The following is a 16,974-nucleotide window of genomic DNA, read 5'->3' as shown; positions in this document are numbered from 1 at the left end:
TAATTGTATTATTATTAGTTTCTCTGTTATTAATACTGTCTTTGTCTGATCCATCTTCGAAGTCACAGCCTTGGCCTGCACAACTTCAGAGTTGTTGCTGTTGTATGATTCTTGCTCTAATTCCTTTATTTTTCTTTGCTGACACTTTCCACCTAACCAAGCACATGCATGTGACATCCAAATTCCTATGCATTAATCTGAACCATTCCTGTACATAGGAATTTGAAGATGTTGAAGAAAACCAAAGTCATGAAGAATCAATCTATTTTTATGATTCCCTAAAATTAATTTTCCCTACTGAACAAGGATAATTGCTGTTTGTAACTGGAAAGTCACCTTCTAAGCTTAGAGGAAACATTTTAGTCCCCCTGAAAACTTTCAGGGCTGTGACTCTGCTGCAGCCAGGGCAGAGAGCAGGAACCTGAGCTACAGAAACACAAGCTGCTTCTGCTCGCAGGTGTCACCTGCAGCAGGATCCTGGCACGCAGGCTCGAGCGGTTTCTACTTGTTTGCAGCAGAGACAAGCCATGTGTAGATGGGAATATTTCTAGTTCTGCAGAGCTAACTAAGCCTCACGTTTGCCAGTGGAGGATCTGAGATGGTGGAGCTTCAGATGCCAATGAAGAAATACGTTCAAAGCCTTCTTTCCTTGCAGTATCCTCACAGCTGCTCCAACAGCTAGGAGGCCACGTGCATAGCTGAGACACAAGTTACACTGCACACTTGCAAAACTCTCTCCTTGGGCGTGTTTCCTTTCAAATTTAAGCATCACCAGCACCGCTACAATTGCCCACTGTTTATATATTTGCATGATTTAAATTGTTGCAATTCATCAGCATCCAAATTCCTTTTATCTTTCATTTTTATGGCATTCCCTCCCTGTCTACTTCATGCTCCACTGTAATTACTCTCCTTTTCCACTCATTAACACTCAATTCCTATAACCTAGTCTTCAACCCAATCTTACCAAAGTTTGAGGTGATCCCCTCCTGAATAACTTATTTCTAATTCTTTTATCTTCCTTCCCTATGTTTTTCCCCTGACACTTCCTACTAAATGAAGCCCCCCCTCAAGGTATGTGATTTAACTTCTAAACTCCCCAGTGTCTGGCTGGTGGGACAGTGTGTGTGGGAAGCGAATGCAAGGTGACAGGAGATACAACCTATCTATCAATGATAGCTTTTAATTTGCATGCCTTTGGGGTTGTTTTATTGATAGTTTGTTGGGGTTTTTTTCTCATTAAAATGTATTCAGCACTGAGTAGGAAGAAACTTACCTCTTGCATGAAAATTTTACTAACAACTAGGGGAACATATACATGATTGTGAAAGAGCAGCTCAGCAGAAAGTGTCCTTGTGAAATGGGTTAAATTATGGACTGTGATGGGAAAATGAATGTTTCTTCCTATAGTGAAATCTTAGTTTCAAATCTCAGGACAGAATTTGACCCATTGACTGTATACAGGGAATATAAATACTGTGAGATTTTGCATTATTTTCATGCTTGTGTTGCAAAATATTCAGTAGTGTGTGTATGACTAAAAAGCAAAATCTGCTCCACAAATCCACATTGCTGATTGATTCTTGTTTTGCCAAAAACCCCAGAAGAATGAAATGTAGACCTGCAGAGACTTTTAATGAACATTTTCTTCCTATGAAGTAACCATTTGTAATTCTTCATTGCAAATGGATACGAAGAACAACATTAGACTTCTATTTACATCCAAGTTGTCTTCAAGGAACAAAATGGCCTTTAGCCATAGATCTAGAAAAAAGAACTGATCTTCTTTGGAAGTCAGCTGCACATTGTTGAGTTACAGTAGGTATTTCAGTAGGTTTCTGAACCACATTGTGTTTAAGTGTCTGAGATACTGCTATAGGAAAGGATGGCTCTAATAATGCTTTGGGAGTGTTGTGTTCATGGCATATTTCAAATCAAGATAAGCCTTGGTACACCATGCTGTCAGTTTGTACCTCGTGGCATATAATGCTCTTTTTTTTTAAGCATTGCAGTATTATTGTAAATCTGCCGCTTTCACCTGACTGAATTCCTTTCCTGTCCTGTGACTTCTTTTATATGCTATTTCAAATATAATTAATTTCTTTTATCTCAGGTTTACTCTTTAACTTGGTCCTCCTGTCCCCTTTTCCTATCTGCGCCTCCTCTCCTTTGGTTCAAAAGTTTTTTTGGTGTGTGAAATAACAGGTTTCTCATTCTCTTATTTTCCATTGCACCTTGTTCCATGACACTTCACACCTGAAGCTCAAGAGCCAGGTATGTGACATGACTTCTGATGTATTCCAGCTAGCTGCAATGCAAGTGTGTGCGTGTCTGTGTGAGAGAGAGACAGTGACAGCACGAGCCGAGAACAGGAGTCTTGGGTTGGTTGAAGAGAACAAAACATGAGAAAAAAATATTAACCACAACGATCACTTGCAGCCCTTTTCTCCTTTAATCTCCATGCTTACTACTACTTTAACCTTACAGCATTGTTAACTCCTGACAGCCTCTCCAGATACCTTTTTTCCTTGCTTTAATTCACTAATTCCTTTATTTTTTCCCCCCCCTTCATGCATTCCCTAGTCTCTCAGGTGTCCAAGAACTTTAAATATCTGTTCTGTTTCTTGTTTGTTTCTTTTTTCCAATTTCCTGTCTTCCCAACACTGCTTGTACCACAACACCAGCAGAGGAAGCCCCTGAGGAAGGTATGTGATGCACCTACAGACTTTCACTTTTTTTCTCTTTCAGTGATGGGGAAACAGCGTTAAAAACAGTGAACTTGTTCAAGAGCAAAGAGAGCGTGGGAGGGAATCGGTCTCTTTGGATGGCTTTGGATGAACATGAAGAAAAGGGCTGTATGTTTGCCAAATCAAATCACCAAAAGGTGTTTCTTCTTATTCAATCTCCAGAGAGTCTGAGGTTCCCAGCATAGCAGGGACAGAGTGGGGACAGTTGCTTTTAAGACAACAGTGCTTGTTGTGGATTGACTACTGTGCTTTTTCTCTTTTGCTTTTATCCTTCAACCTACAGCTGATGAAGAAGGCGAATACAATGATAGTAGCTCAGTGTTGTCTTAGGACAACAGTCATCTTTCTAATGTCTTCCTCCCCGTATTTGTTTTTGTTCCTCATTTGATTCTAAACTCAGGAACTGGGCCAAAGCATCTCTGCCGCAAAGAATTGCTTACTGTGTATATCCAATCACCCTTGGGCGCGGGTTGGAGCATCTCACTGCTGTGTTGAGAAGCCTCTACACTCTCATTAGGATAGCACATGGTGAAAATCAAGCTCTAGAAGCTTGCTCTGGATTTGTCTTTTAGCCAGAAAGGAAAGTATCTCTTAAATCCCAGTGGCAGGCCTAAAATTGGAGCTGAGCTGTACACAGACATGCCTGCCTCACCCAACCTTTAGAAGGTCATGGTCTCCAGGCCTGAATCAACAGATATTTAAATTTCTGCTTCAGCCATGCACTTAAAATTGTACTAAACATCAAGTATGTGCATAGATTTATTCATACTGGTGGGGTGAGCCATTGGCTTAAGACAGTGTTCACAACAGATGTGCTCATAGTAGGTAGTTGAGTGGACACTTTAGCACATGAGTGAGGACAAGACTCAGAGGACCAAATCTTAAATGTGTGTGTCAATTTTCCTCTTGCATGAGGGCAAATCACTTAAAGCCCCTGGGCCAAGTTCAAAACCAGCTCAAATGTACAGAAAGACTCTCATGACTTTTATAGGCCTTTGAAGTAGCTTCATTGTATTCTGACTGTCTCAGCCCCTAGAACACCTGGCCAGCTGTTTCCAAAGACAAAGCCCAATGCCACTTGAAGCCAACCTGCATTTTCTGTGTTTTCTAGTTCTGTTTTCATAGATTTGTTCACTTGTTTTCATTTTCTTGCTCACTTTCAGGTTTTTTTCTTATTTAGGGAAATAATCCTGAGGACCTTTCTGAGCCTTGTTCTCTCCTCCTTTTTCTCTTTTTCCTTTTATTTTTAATAGCATCTTGACTTCTTTTTTTTTTTACTTTTTTTTTCAAGGACACACTGTGAGCTTGAGATGTTACTTCTGAAAAGTGGGACTAATGGAGGGTGTTTAGGGATTTCTGAATGAAGACAGTTCAGATGGATTCACAGAAAAGGGGAGCAATGTGTGAACATTTCATAGAGTGGGCAGGAGAAAGTAAGGTTGTATTTACGGTCGTGTGGGTTCTCCCTGTGCTAGCTAGCCTTTTTGGAAACCAGAAACTCAGAGTATTTCTCATCTCCAGGGCAGTGAACTTGGATTTCCAGTGGCTCTTGCCTTCTTTTGGCAGGGTTGTATGTGGGGATTTTGTCATAGCCCCATGGTTCATAAGCAGAATGACCAGAATGTCAGTCAAAATCCACCACAGGAACAGGAATTTCCTATAATGATTCCTGCTTGTCAACAAATTTTGGCCCAGTTCCTTGATTTGGTGTCTTGAAAGAAGGGGCATTTCAAAATAAATCACAATCCTGGGCTGCTTTTGGTGCATACAGTATGTACCATGCTAGGTCATGCACTGCAAAAGACAGATTTATTACTGTTTGTCTTTTAATAAAAATTCCTATTTCTTTGTTACCCAATGTTCTGTTTTTATGGAGGTACCTTTAAATATTCTAACTAAAATTTCATATTTCAAGAAAAACTAACCTTTTTATTATTATTCCAATTGTTTGTTGGTTTAATTAAGTTTAAAATACTGATTGGTAGCAGCTGAAACCAAATTCACAGTTATTGACAGACAGGTGTCAATCCTGGCAACCAAGGTCAACAAACAAAACTAGTCATTTCATTTCTACTTCCCACCCTCCTCCTTCCCCTTTGAAATGTCACTAACTGGCACATTTAAGTTTAACAGGAATGTTTCTCAAAATAATTTGGGTATGTCACTGGGAAAGGAAATCCTGTGTGAATAACATCCCTGATAGACTGGTTAATCGTGATTACTCTTCCACTCTCCAGATAAAAAACAATGAGTTAGCTAATGTGTTAAGAAGCTCACTGGCTATTTGAAAACAAAACAACTGAAACAAATACCTGGAGAAATACAGAAGTACACTGTTGGCTAATGTTAGTTTTCTTCAGGAGCAATTTGTGGCTTCCTTTATGCGAGTGCTCTAGAATACTTTTCTAATTACATGCTGCTTATTTTATTAGCATTGCTGTAGCACCTCAAGGCTTCAGCTGAGATACGTTTTGGTAGGCAGTGTTCATGTAAATTTCATTACTGAAACTGGTATGAGAAAGTGTGAGAGAAAGGAAAAGCTGGTTTCTGATCTTTCATAACTTTTCTCTTACTTATCTCAAAAACCCATTTCCAGCTGCTTCATGATTTTTTAAAATTATTCATCATCCTTCTAAGTGATGTCTCCACTAAATATTTTTCAGTAACAGATTTTGCTATTTTTTTCCCCTCATATAATGTTCCATTTAATTTTATCCTGCTCTGTTCCATTTGCTATTGCTAATTTCCTCCATCAGTTCCAAACCATCTGGATGCAAATCAGCATTTGAAAAAATATAAATATAAAAGCTTTCTGTATCATGATATGGATAGCAGGGCTTGTGCACCCACTCCTGAGGGAGGCTGTTTTTACTTTTACTTTACAAAGCAGGTTGTTTTTTGACAGATTCGGCAGGCTGTGAGCTTTTTACCTCAGTTCATTCCACTGAACCAACACAGGCAGTCTTGGACTGTAGCATCCATCAGCATCCCTAAAATTTCAAACGTGGTTATGAAAGTCAACCTGGGTCCTTGTGAGATGGGGCCAAAAACCCCACAGTTTTAATTTCCTTCCTTTAGTGAGAATAACAGTGCTGAACTCACTGCAGTTACACTAGAGTTAAGAACTGAAGTGCATAGCAGAGAGGGGAATTGATCACAGGCACAAATATTAAGCAAGTAACTCCTAAGACAGCCCATTTCTGAGAGCCAGGGAAAGGTGTCACTTGTTGTAGGGGAACACTTCTGACTGCCAGGGGGCCAAAGCTGACAGCTCTGTCATGGTCTAGCCTGCTTGTAAGGGCATTATACGTCTCCTGGAGATGCAAAGAGCATTGCTGTTAAAACCCATGGGAACTTTGCATGTACCTTGGAAGAAGATGCTTGCTAAGAGAGGATAACCTTTCCAAGCTGGTTTTGAGGAACAGTGCAGAAAAATAAGTCTTTCCCAGGGCACCAAGGCATCTCAGGGACATGTGCTTCAAGCTACCTTGGGAGTCAGTAAACCTGGAGAAAATGTGTCGTGAAGCTTTTTCCCCTCTGGCCTCCATGGGAGGCATTTGAGCAAAACTGGTGAAACACAGATATCATTGACACGACTGTAAATTCAGGTTACTTTAGCAAAAGAAGTAGTGACTGAAATAGGCAACATTTTCTTCTACCCTCCAGCCCAGCTGTCCTACTTAGAGCTTTGGTCAGGATGGTTTGAGAAAAATAATTTAGCATTTACATGAAACAATTGCCTTCCAGATGCTATGTTTGGGACTTTTATACAGTCTGTTAATTTTTTTCTGCCAAATTCTGTTTCAGTGGTAAAAGCAGATTCACTCCTAGAAAAAAAGGGGTGTGTGAGTGTGTGTATTTCTTTTGTAAGTGCTTGAAATTTAACCAATTTATCTGGGATGTTTCCCTTAAGATTGAATTTCCCTTCCCTCCTTTTACTTTAGCAGCTGCATGATCTCTATTGTTCTAACTTTTCTCCCTCTTTTTCCCTTCCTCTTTTGTGCCATGTTACCAAACAAAGAGGAGAAGCCCAGAATCAAGTAAGTACGACGGGCAGGGAGTTTCAAAACCGTGGGATCATTTTCCTGATCTAGCAGAAGCCTTTAGATTGTCTATTAGGCAAATTGCCACTAGAAGCCTTTATTCAATCCTCCCTTGTGTGACATCCAGCTGTTCTTGTATGCCTTTCCAGGATGTCTGCTTCTGCCTGAGAATGCCTTAGCAATAGTTACTGGTCAGGGTCTGAAGACCAGCTACTGATAGAGTCAGAGGACTCACAAACTGTCCAAGACACAGTCATCTCACAATACCCCAAGTTATGGGTGCTCCTTCCTTCCCTTTCTGCCAGCTGCCCAGAAAGGAGTTCGCAGCACCGCGCTGACAGCCTCACTGGACAATGTCTTTCTGTGTGGTGGGGAATGACCACAGGCTTTGGGAGTGAAAAGAGTTTTTAGGGGTAACTCCCTGTCCTGCATGAGCTCTCACAAAGGACAATGGTCCTTAGTGCTATTCTGGAATAGTTTTCCAGTGATTTGCTGTTTCACCCCTCTGTATCTCCAGCAATATTTCTTCTTGTCATCATCATTCTTCAGAGCAGATAAGGTCTGGACATGCTATTTGAAGAGCTACCTGATCTTTAAGATTAAAATACTCTTTTTTTGTTCTTTTTGTTTTTGACTCTCTGCAGACTAACTGCTCCTAAAATACCAGAGGGTGAGAAAGTAGATTTTGATGTAAGTATTTCTGAGACTGACTGTCTGTACTCAGGCCATACACGTGTGCAAACCTAAATAACTTTTCCTCTATTGGATACTTCTGAGGATAAAGTCAAGGACAAAAGTATGGATGTTTTGCAGGCTCTTCTCAGTGAAAGGTTACTCTCTGCTCCTTGAAACTCTCTGGATCCATTTGTTGCTAATGTGACTAAGCTAAAATGTTAATTCATGTATTTAGTTTTTTCCTCCTTGAGCCTTTGAAGCCAATATATGAAGAAAGGAGAAAGTAAGTGTTTTAGGAGCTTTCAGATCCCCTGTCCCATTGTTGTAAATGGATTGAAAGTTGCAGGTTGAAACAAAGCAGGACTATACTCATCTATTGCTAAGAAACACTACCTAAAATGACAGCAGAATTTTAACAATAGAGATCCAAATACCTTCCTAGAAAATTGATAGAAAAAAGAAGAAACTCTGGTGTTGAAAAATCTCCACAGAAATACCTTCTTTGCCCAAAAACCATTTTCTCAGTAAGATTCATATCCCTAAGTGAAGAAGAGGCAGCTAAGCAAAGCTATGGATAAAATATGGTGTAGGAGATGTGGATTTTGTTCCTTTCTGGGCTCCTGACTGTCACCTAGATGATTCACTGACTGTCTCAACAACAGCCAGTTCCCTAGAATTCCGTGGATATCTGCAGGCACTTCTGCTTTTGTTTCTCTGTGTAGGCAGGGTGCTGGAAATGTTCAGGGCATGTTCCTAGAGTAATATGGGCTAGCTTAATGCATTTTCCTGCTTTTCTAGGACATCCAAAAGAAAAGGCAGAACAAAGACCTGATTGAACTGCAGGCCTTGATTGATAGCCACTTTGAAGCCAGAAGAAAGGAAGAGGAAGAGCTGGTTGCCCTCAAGGAGAGGATTGTGAGTCCTTGTACTGCCATTTCCCCATAGTAAATCGAGAGATTCTCTGTAGATGAGAAGTCAAATCCAATAGTCCACAGTTGGATTTGGGCAGAAAGCTGTATTACAATGTACAGAAGTGACTGCTCAAGTCACCACTAAATACCTTCTTCCCACATTTGTATCCTCTCTCAATCTCTTGTTTTCCATATGGGAATTGTACGAGACCCTTCTGCATGTTCTGGCAAGGGAGTAGTTGGCTCACTCTCTACAAACCAAAGCTCTTGGTAGTGGGGTGTTAATACTGGATGTAGATAAGGCCATAATGATGACTGAAAGCCCGTGCCACTGCTTCTTTCAGGAGAAGCGCAGAGCTGAAAGAGCAGAGCAACAGAGAATCCGAGCTGAGAAGGAGAAGGAGCGTCAGGCCAGGCTTGCGGTAAGTGGCTTTAAATCTCTCTCCTTGTCTCAGCATCAGATTGGAAGACATCTCTACAGACAGAAAAAGAGATACAGGTTATGTCTGTCTCAGCTCAGAAAATAAATGACGACCCTGTTAAAGCAAGAGAAGGAAGCAGGAGTTGCCAATTCTCAAAATGCTTATCTGATCACACTCCCTGCACTGACGCTGGCTGCTGAGGATGCTGTAGTAAATTATGTGTCACACTTCACAGGAGGAAAAGGCACGGAGAGAGGAGGAAGATGCCAAGAGAAAAGCTGAGGATGACCTCAAGAAGAAGAAGGCTCTGTCCTCCATGGGTGCCACATACAGCAGCTATCTGGCTAAGGTAAAATCATGGATCTGTGGAAGAAATACAGAAGTATTAAACCATGGGGTGGACTGGAAACAATCTTTACTACAAGCTGAGAAAACAGCTCACCTTTTCTTCTTCTGGATCCCTAGCAACTTGTCTTACATGTTCTGCCACTGAAATAGTTTCATTCGGCCTGAATGTCTGCAGTCTGATGTTAATTGATGTTCTGAAAATAGGCTGATCAGAAGAGAGGGAAGAAGCAAACAGCTAGAGAGACGAAGAAGAAGGTCCTGGCAGAGAGGCGCAAGCCCTTGAACATCGACCACCTTAGTGAAGACAAGCTGAGGTAACATGCTTATCCTAACTTGCCTAATGTAATCCACTGAAATCTCAAGTCTCATCTAGTGAGAAAATGAGGTAGAGGAGAGAGCCTTCCTTGAAATTCTTCACAGGACAATGTTTAGTTGTGCCCTTTCTTGATCTGGAGAATGTAAGGGAAATGGGGCTGTGGGGAACTGTTGAAATGGTTTGGTAGCCAGCCAGCCATGTTCCTGGCATGGCTCCATTAAATTCACCTGCTAATTAGGATTAGTCATTTATGGGACCAGTGCAAATTTTAAATCCAGCTCTGAGATTAGTTGAGCAAACTACAGATTGGTATCTGTAGCATTTTCAGGGGTGAGATGGGCTGCTAAGGTGTAAGTATGGATCTCCATGGAGGCTGGAGGCCTGGCAGCTGAGTGCTCTGGTGCACAGCAGTCATCACATGATAGTCTGGACTAGACATGTTGGAGTTTACACGATTGAAAGAGGAGGTTGTCTCATGTCAGCCCTGAGACAGATGTTACTGCTATGGCAGTAACACCATTCATTTGGGCAGCCTCCAGAGTGCTCCTTCCTTCTTCTCTGATTCCTCTAGACTCTCTACTTTCATTAAGAGTTAAGGGGAAAATTAAATCTGTAGGAAATATGTTAGTGTGTGACACATGCAAAAGTGCAAGTCTAAAAGGTTCTCGGGTGAGAAGGTGAGAAAAATGTGACCTTGAAAAGAGTAAGCAGCTTTCAGAGGATGGAAAGAGTTTGAAGCAAGATGTGTGAACTGCATTAAATAAAATGTAAAAAGCCTCATTACTAGTGATGTGGAAACAGTAGAAAATACTTTATATGATGTTTTTTTCCCATCTTCCTTTCCCCACAAACACACAGGGACAAGGCTAAAGAACTGTGGGACTGGTTATACCAGCTGGAGACTGAAAAGTATGACTTTACAGAGCAGATCAAAAGGAAAAAATATGAGGTGAGTTGAAAAGCCATTTTGCTAATCACACTGAGTCCAGAATGTAAAAATCTCTGAGAGTCCTCCGGCAAAAGCCACATGGTGACATCATTTGAGTCTCTAATGCCTTTTTAAATATTGAAGCAGTAAGACAGTTGGAACTGCATTCCCCTAACATACATATAAGACTGGATTTCACATTTAAGGCTGAAATTGAATATACCACTCTCAAGGTTTTCAGTGCCCATGGATCCCAACAGAAAACTGAGTCTCCACCCTCTGCCCAAACACATCTGTGTTTATGTATAGGTAACTGTGGCCTGAAAAATGAGTAACTCGATTCACTCATCTCCATTGCAAAGTGATATATTTAAACTTGTTTTTTTGTTTCACACTAGAGCGTTGTAAGTTTTATTCATATCCCAGACAGATTCCGTGTGGACTGTGCTCTCTGGAGTCACTGAAAACTATCTCCAGACAGGTGCATCTCACTGAGCTGTCATATGGTGACAGAAAATGGACGTGTTTCCTTCAAAGTCACAGGATAGGGCTGTGTTCACCTGTGTCAGGTTTTAGTGCCTGAGAAATCCTACTGGATCTCTCTCTGTCTCACTCTCCTTTTCATTCCCAATCACATAGACACATGCTGACAGGGAATGAGCAACACCAATGTAACTATCTCAATCTCTCTTAGATTTTAACAATGCGTTGCAGGCTGCAGGAGCTTTCCAAGTTGTAAGTACAATGAACTTGCCTGTGTAACAGCAGCAGCAAAGGCTACCAAATGCATGAGCCTGCCGCATGGTCAGAGGGCAGGTGCCAGGCAGAAACTGGCACTTGGCTCCAAGGGAAGAGAGAAAAGAGAAAAATGGATCCTGTGTCTCTCCTTTCACTTCCTTTTTCTCTCTCCTTCCATTCTTCAAAAAGAGACAAGGGAGTAATTTAGAAAAAGAGTTGGGGTCCAACAGGGACATGGCTAAAGGACAGAGCATGGAATCAACTCAGACCATGTCTAAAATAATTCCATATCCAAACCTCTGGTATTATGTGCATGGATCAGTCACCCTGATGCACCTGGGATACATGTAGAACCTTAAGGATGCATGTGTAGTAGCTTGGACTTCACAGAAAGGAATGGCATGGAGTTTGGAAAGATTCTCCATCTTCTGGCCACATGCTTATCCAGATCCAAAATATTAGAGAGCGCTGGGTGAAGGATAACAGGTCAACTGGGTGTGGAATAATAGGAATTAAGGCAGTGCCAAGGGAGATGTACATGCTATAGTAGTGAAACCTCTGCATAAACAAAGAGATGGTTGGCTGCTGCTGAAAAGCAGGGAGAGAAAGTACAAAGAATGAGCAAAATAGATGGAAAATGCAAAGCTGGGTTGGGAGAAGAAAAGTGGAATAAAAAAGGGAAGATGATAAGAGGAAAAAAGTGAGGAGGAAGGTAACTGAAAACAGCAAAGGGAATGGAGGAGACACAAGCAAGGATACAAGGGAGAGACAAAGGAAGGAACTGGGACACACAGGAGTGGAGCTGTTCTTTAGCTCTAGTGTGTTGCTCTTTGGTGCTTCATTGGAGAGTGTTACAGTCACTATCACAAGGTTATCAGTGAAGGTAAGTCTTAAGTCCTTGGGTCAAATTGAAGACAGCTGGTTCTCCTCCACACTTGGGAAAAATACTTGATTGCAAAAAATAATTTAAACTCTTGCTGCAGATATTAAAACTTCCATGAGTAAGTACAAAATAAGCTGATCTGCTTACCTTTCCTTCCTTGTGTTGTCCTGTTCCTGCTAATGTTTCAGTCTCTTATTTTGCTTCTGTTTGCCACGGAAAGACATGAGCCAGGAAACACTGGCTGTTGGGCCAACCTCAATGTCCAACATTTTTTTCTTGTTTTGCATGTGGGGAATGTCAAGTGCCTCTTTAAATATTCACAGGTTGGGTCATCAGTTCTTGGACCCACAGAAACATTAGAGAACTTTGAATTACACCAGAAGCAGAAGGAAAGCATACATCTTAGCAAGAGCATTTTTCCACCCCAGGAAGACTAGGTAGAACCTTGACTTGGCTACAAATGAGATGGTGAAGGGACAAAAGCAGGCTCACTATCACACCTTAGTTCCTGTGGGCTTGTCCACTTTCTGAGTCCCAGGATTTCAGTAGCGAGTTCAGGCCTATGGGCCCTGACTGAGTTCCTAAGTCAGGCACAAGGTTCTCATCCTGTGCAAGGTAGGTGTTTGCTTCTCCATGCATCAGGTTGAAATATGCAGTTTACCTAAGGCTAAACAGATGCTCTGTTTTTTTGTGACTCTCTAGTAGCTTCCAGTCATCAACAGAGCATGGGAAGATGTTCAGAACCCCAACCTTTTCCTCTGTGGTTGCTCAAGCTCTTCTTTAGTATTTTATTCTTCAGCCCCTTTGGAAGTTTTCTTCTCTTAGTAGATGGCTGGGAAGGTGGTGACTGCTGCAAGCTCTTAACCAACTCCTCTCCCAACCAGCAAAGGTACTCCATCAGAATGTGTGATCCATTTTCCATTCTTGAGGTCCTCATCCAAAGTCCACCAAAGCTGCTTGAGCTTATACGCTTCTGAATGTGTAGGAGTAGGGAAAGAGTGAGAAGGTGAGGTTGACACACTGAGCTGGATGAGGCTATGCAAGAGCTTTTCAGTTGGCCAGGGTGATGTTCATTCCACTTCACTTGCCTGCAGTTTGATATGTGAGTTCATAGGAGATTAATTTGTATACATGGGAACTCTTCTATTAAGGGTTATAAAATTCTAGGTCTTCTTCCCCTTGACATGTGAAATTGGCTTGCAGATTTATTGTCAAGGAGCAACATTTCTCTCCTTCAAGCAAGGGTGAGTTTTTAATTCAAAGGAAGAATTAATCCCTACCACAGGCAACTGCTTCCAGCACTTCAGCAGGTAAAACTCCTCTCTCTTTGAGAGAAAAAGGTTTCTTTATCTCTAAAAACCCTGGTCATGTATGTTATTTGCAGATTGTCACCCTCAGGAACCGGATCGATCAGGCTCAGAAGCAGTAAGTACCTATATCCCCTTCCTAGCTCCTGGCTTGGGGATATCTTCCCAGTGTTCAAAGTAGTTGCTTCAGCCTCAACACCGACATTTTCTTGTTGCAATGAAATGAGGCTAGAGATGGAAGGGCAGCTCCCATCCTGCCTCATATGGAGAAAATGAAGGGGAAACTGAAGTGAACATAACAGCTAACAAGAAAAAATAGTGTTTCTTCATACCACGTCTGCAAAATTTCCATCTGCTTATTGCTGGGGTTTTCAAACACCTGATGGAGGTGCTTTGAATACTTCAGGGAATACAGCCCTTGTTTACAAAGGGTAAACAAGTGGTTGCTAAGATTATAAGGAATGTTGTGTAATAAGACTAACATCATGGGATTACTGTTGTGAGTGCTCCTCACTCATCATCTTTTCTTCCTTCCCCACAAGACTTCTATTTAATTAGATTTTTCGAGTCATATCTCTAACAATTCTAGGTGTTTTCAGTGAACCTATGAGAGACCAGGGCTAGACAAAGCCTGGGGGCTAGGACATGTAGAAAACTAACAGACACAGAGAAGAAGCTGCAGGGAGGCAAGGGAGGGGAGCTCTGCAGTGGTAGGATTTGATTTTCACTGTGCTTCTCTATCTTCTCAGCAAAGTCATGTCAGGAATGAAGTGGTGGTCTTTGGTGACATCTTTGCATGATAGTAGTGACCAGATACTGCCTTCCCACTTCCTCAAGCCACCCAGCCTTATCAGATGAATGTAACACTGAGGGCTCACTTGTCTGTAGACGCCAAACATAAGGCTTGACATTCCTGTGGAATTTTCTGTACAGAGCTGTAGGCTGATAAACCTCAGCAGAATGTGCTGCTGCAGAAGGAAGCCATGGTATGTCTGGGTGTTGCTGCTCATGTGGGGGGGCACTATCACACCGCCCACAACAGGCAGTACCATTACTGCACGTTTGTTCCCCCAAAAGACATGATACTTTCTCAGGACATCACTTAAAAAGATTGCACTGAGAAGCCCACAGCTTGTGAGATTTCTGTGTACTTAAATTTCTATCCACACTAGACTGTATCATTCCAAAGCAAAGTCTGCTAATGTCTTATACCAGGATCAAGTGATCCCTTTGCTTTAGACTTCAATTATCACCTTAAGCACACTCTAAAGGTTAGGCATAACATCAAACACCACTGGTGCTTATGGAGATAAAAAGACTGCCTTCGTTGTAAGATCTACACAGTTCTGTTATTGGGTCTTAAATCTGTGGAAAGGCTGGCAAAAGGGACACCGAGATCAATTTAAGATGAGCAGAAAACACTCTACTCTCTCATGTGTAAAAGGTCAATTTTTCGAATAGGCTAAGTCCACCTTAGCCAAAAGGTAAAGTATCCAATGTGTATGTCTGTGTCACTGTGCTACAACCTTCCGTAAATACGGCCAGTGCTCTCCAACCAATCTGTGGGGCAGGATCACAAAAACCTCCCCAGATGTGTTGTCCACATTGTTTTCTGCTCCCTGCATGAACCAGTGGTTCTGAAGAAAGCCTCTCTGTTCGTAGAAAGGCCCCACCATCTTGTGCTTGGCCCCCAACCCCAGGCTCTCTTATGTCAAAGAGCTGCCTCCAGTTTGCATGTGCTCTCGTTCAAGAAGCAGCCTCATAATCATGTGTGTGAAAGGTTTGGTGGTGTGCCAAGCCTCAAAATCCAAGGTGCTGTCTACGGGAGTGGATGCAGAATCTAACCCAACTAACTACATGCCTGGCCCCTCTCTGGCACCAGGCACACCTGCTTATCAGTCAGAAGGTAAGTAGCTTGCATGTAGGATTGCCCTTCTTGTGTGCCAAAAGACACTGGAGAGAGTTTGCCTCAGGTGCTTTGCCTGGGGAGTATAGCTGGACTGCCTCACACACCCTGAGCAAGATGTGGATACTGATACAAGGCCTAAAAAGTTGTTTTGACTGTTTTGCACACTCTTGCTCTCAGGATATAAGGCAGAAGCCACTCTGCCTTTGCTAGAATAAAGCAATTCTTAGTCATATTTAAATTATTGCTCATCTTTTTGCCTCTACAACTAGATGGCTAAAATGTCTGGAGAATTTGACCAGAGCTCCAGGACAATGAGGAAATTTTCTCCAGAAACAGCCCTAAATCCTAAAATCCAGATCATGGCAGATTTGAATTCAGGAAACATCAAGGCTGTGCCATTTTGAGACTTCTGTCCTGATAATGCAGAAATCTGGATGGGTCCACCTCCTTCTTTCAGGCATGCACATCCTGGCCTTTCACTAAGAGTCTGAGGAGGAACCTGTTTCCACAATATCGACACTATTTTTCTCAGGATGTGCCTCTATGGCAGATGTGCCCCAACATGTGAGAAGTGAAAGCAGATCAATCCAAATCTGAGAGTCAGAAATGTGCAGCGGTCACAGAGCCCTACTGCTTCTATTATGGTGACGTCTTTTTCTTTCCTTTTGCATTGTAGCAGCAAGAAGGCAGGAGCCAAGGGCAAGGTTGGCGGGCGCTGGAAGTAAAGAACCAGGCAGGATGGCTTTTAGTGGCATGCCAAAACCCTGCTGGTCTCCCTTCCTTCTTCTTCTCTTGTGTTCCCACATCTCAACGATAACAAAAATCACAACATCAGCCTGGGTTGGCTATTGCTGCTGCTTTTCTTCTTTTTCTTTCTGGAGGGGTCTGGTGGCTTCCTCAGTCAAAAGGAAACAGGTTCCCTGTGAAACTCCTTGCTGGCATCTTCAATTCCTGCTGAGCATGTCCTTCATTGTGCCAATATCAGCCCGATGCTGTCCTGTAGATTGCTGTGTACAAATCTCTGGATTTTGTAAATAAAGCACAACCAGTACCTTCTCCAATGACAGCTCTCTGGAGTGGTGTTTCATACTATTTTTAATGGCATACCATTTTGTAAGGATTTGGGAGTTGGTCCAAATCCTTATTTCATACAATTTGATCCAGCTCTACACCTGGGAATGAGGTTCAATGTCATCAACAAAGACCCAGGGTCAGAGTCCTGTTTTACAGCCATCACACAAGCAGGTAACAAAAGCCAGCTCTGTTCTGTGGGAGCTCAAAATCTGGGAGTCAAAAGTAGTTTAAATTTACTTAAAGGCTGCGGGATGACAGAAATAAAAGAATTGGGAATAAAGGAACAAATCCATAGAAATGGTACTTTTCAGCACACAGCATTTCTAACAAGCAGGTAAGTCACATGCACTATAGAGAATGATTCTTTCAAATATTTCAATTAAATGTTTCTTGATGCAGTTATTCTACATATAATGTCAAAGCCCAAAACGGAAGTGTGAATTACTTGGTTAATTCAGTGTGGATGTCAAAACACAAAAAGATGTTCCTAAATTTGGGATGTGAGCTATTTTGTAGGGCCTGGTCTCTTTGCCAACCCTTGAAATGCACCCTGTTGGAGGAAAGACCACCAGGGATAGTGGTTCTTCCCTGTGTTTCCAAACTTCTAGCTGTTCTGGGGCTTACGCTCACACTCTGGCTCTCTGTTAGTACATGCTGCAGTGTCATCGATTCG

The 16,974-nt window shown here is 42.0% G+C and overlaps 1 protein-coding gene across 1 annotated transcript; it reads left to right on the top strand.

Annotated features, from left to right (window-relative positions):
- Positions 1-2,611: 2,611 nt before the first annotated feature.
- Positions 2,612-16,288, top strand: TNNT3 (troponin T3, fast skeletal type; the record flags this gene model as incomplete). Its single annotated transcript, XM_051621564.1, has 10 exons — positions 2,612-2,705; positions 6,769-6,787; positions 7,435-7,480; positions 8,264-8,380; positions 8,721-8,798; positions 9,034-9,147; positions 9,351-9,460; positions 10,321-10,411; positions 11,085-11,125; positions 15,904-16,288. Coding segments are annotated over 10 exons (759 nt in total), but the record flags the coding sequence as incomplete, so codon positions are not given.
- Positions 16,289-16,974: the final 686 nt, after the last annotated feature.

This window comes from Apus apus, chromosome 5, assembly GCF_020740795.1.
Source record: "Apus apus isolate bApuApu2 chromosome 5, bApuApu2.pri.cur, whole genome shotgun sequence".
NCBI lineage: Eukaryota > Metazoa > Chordata > Aves > Apodiformes > Apodidae > Apus > Apus apus.
This window is presented reverse-complemented; position numbering and strand designations above follow the sequence as displayed.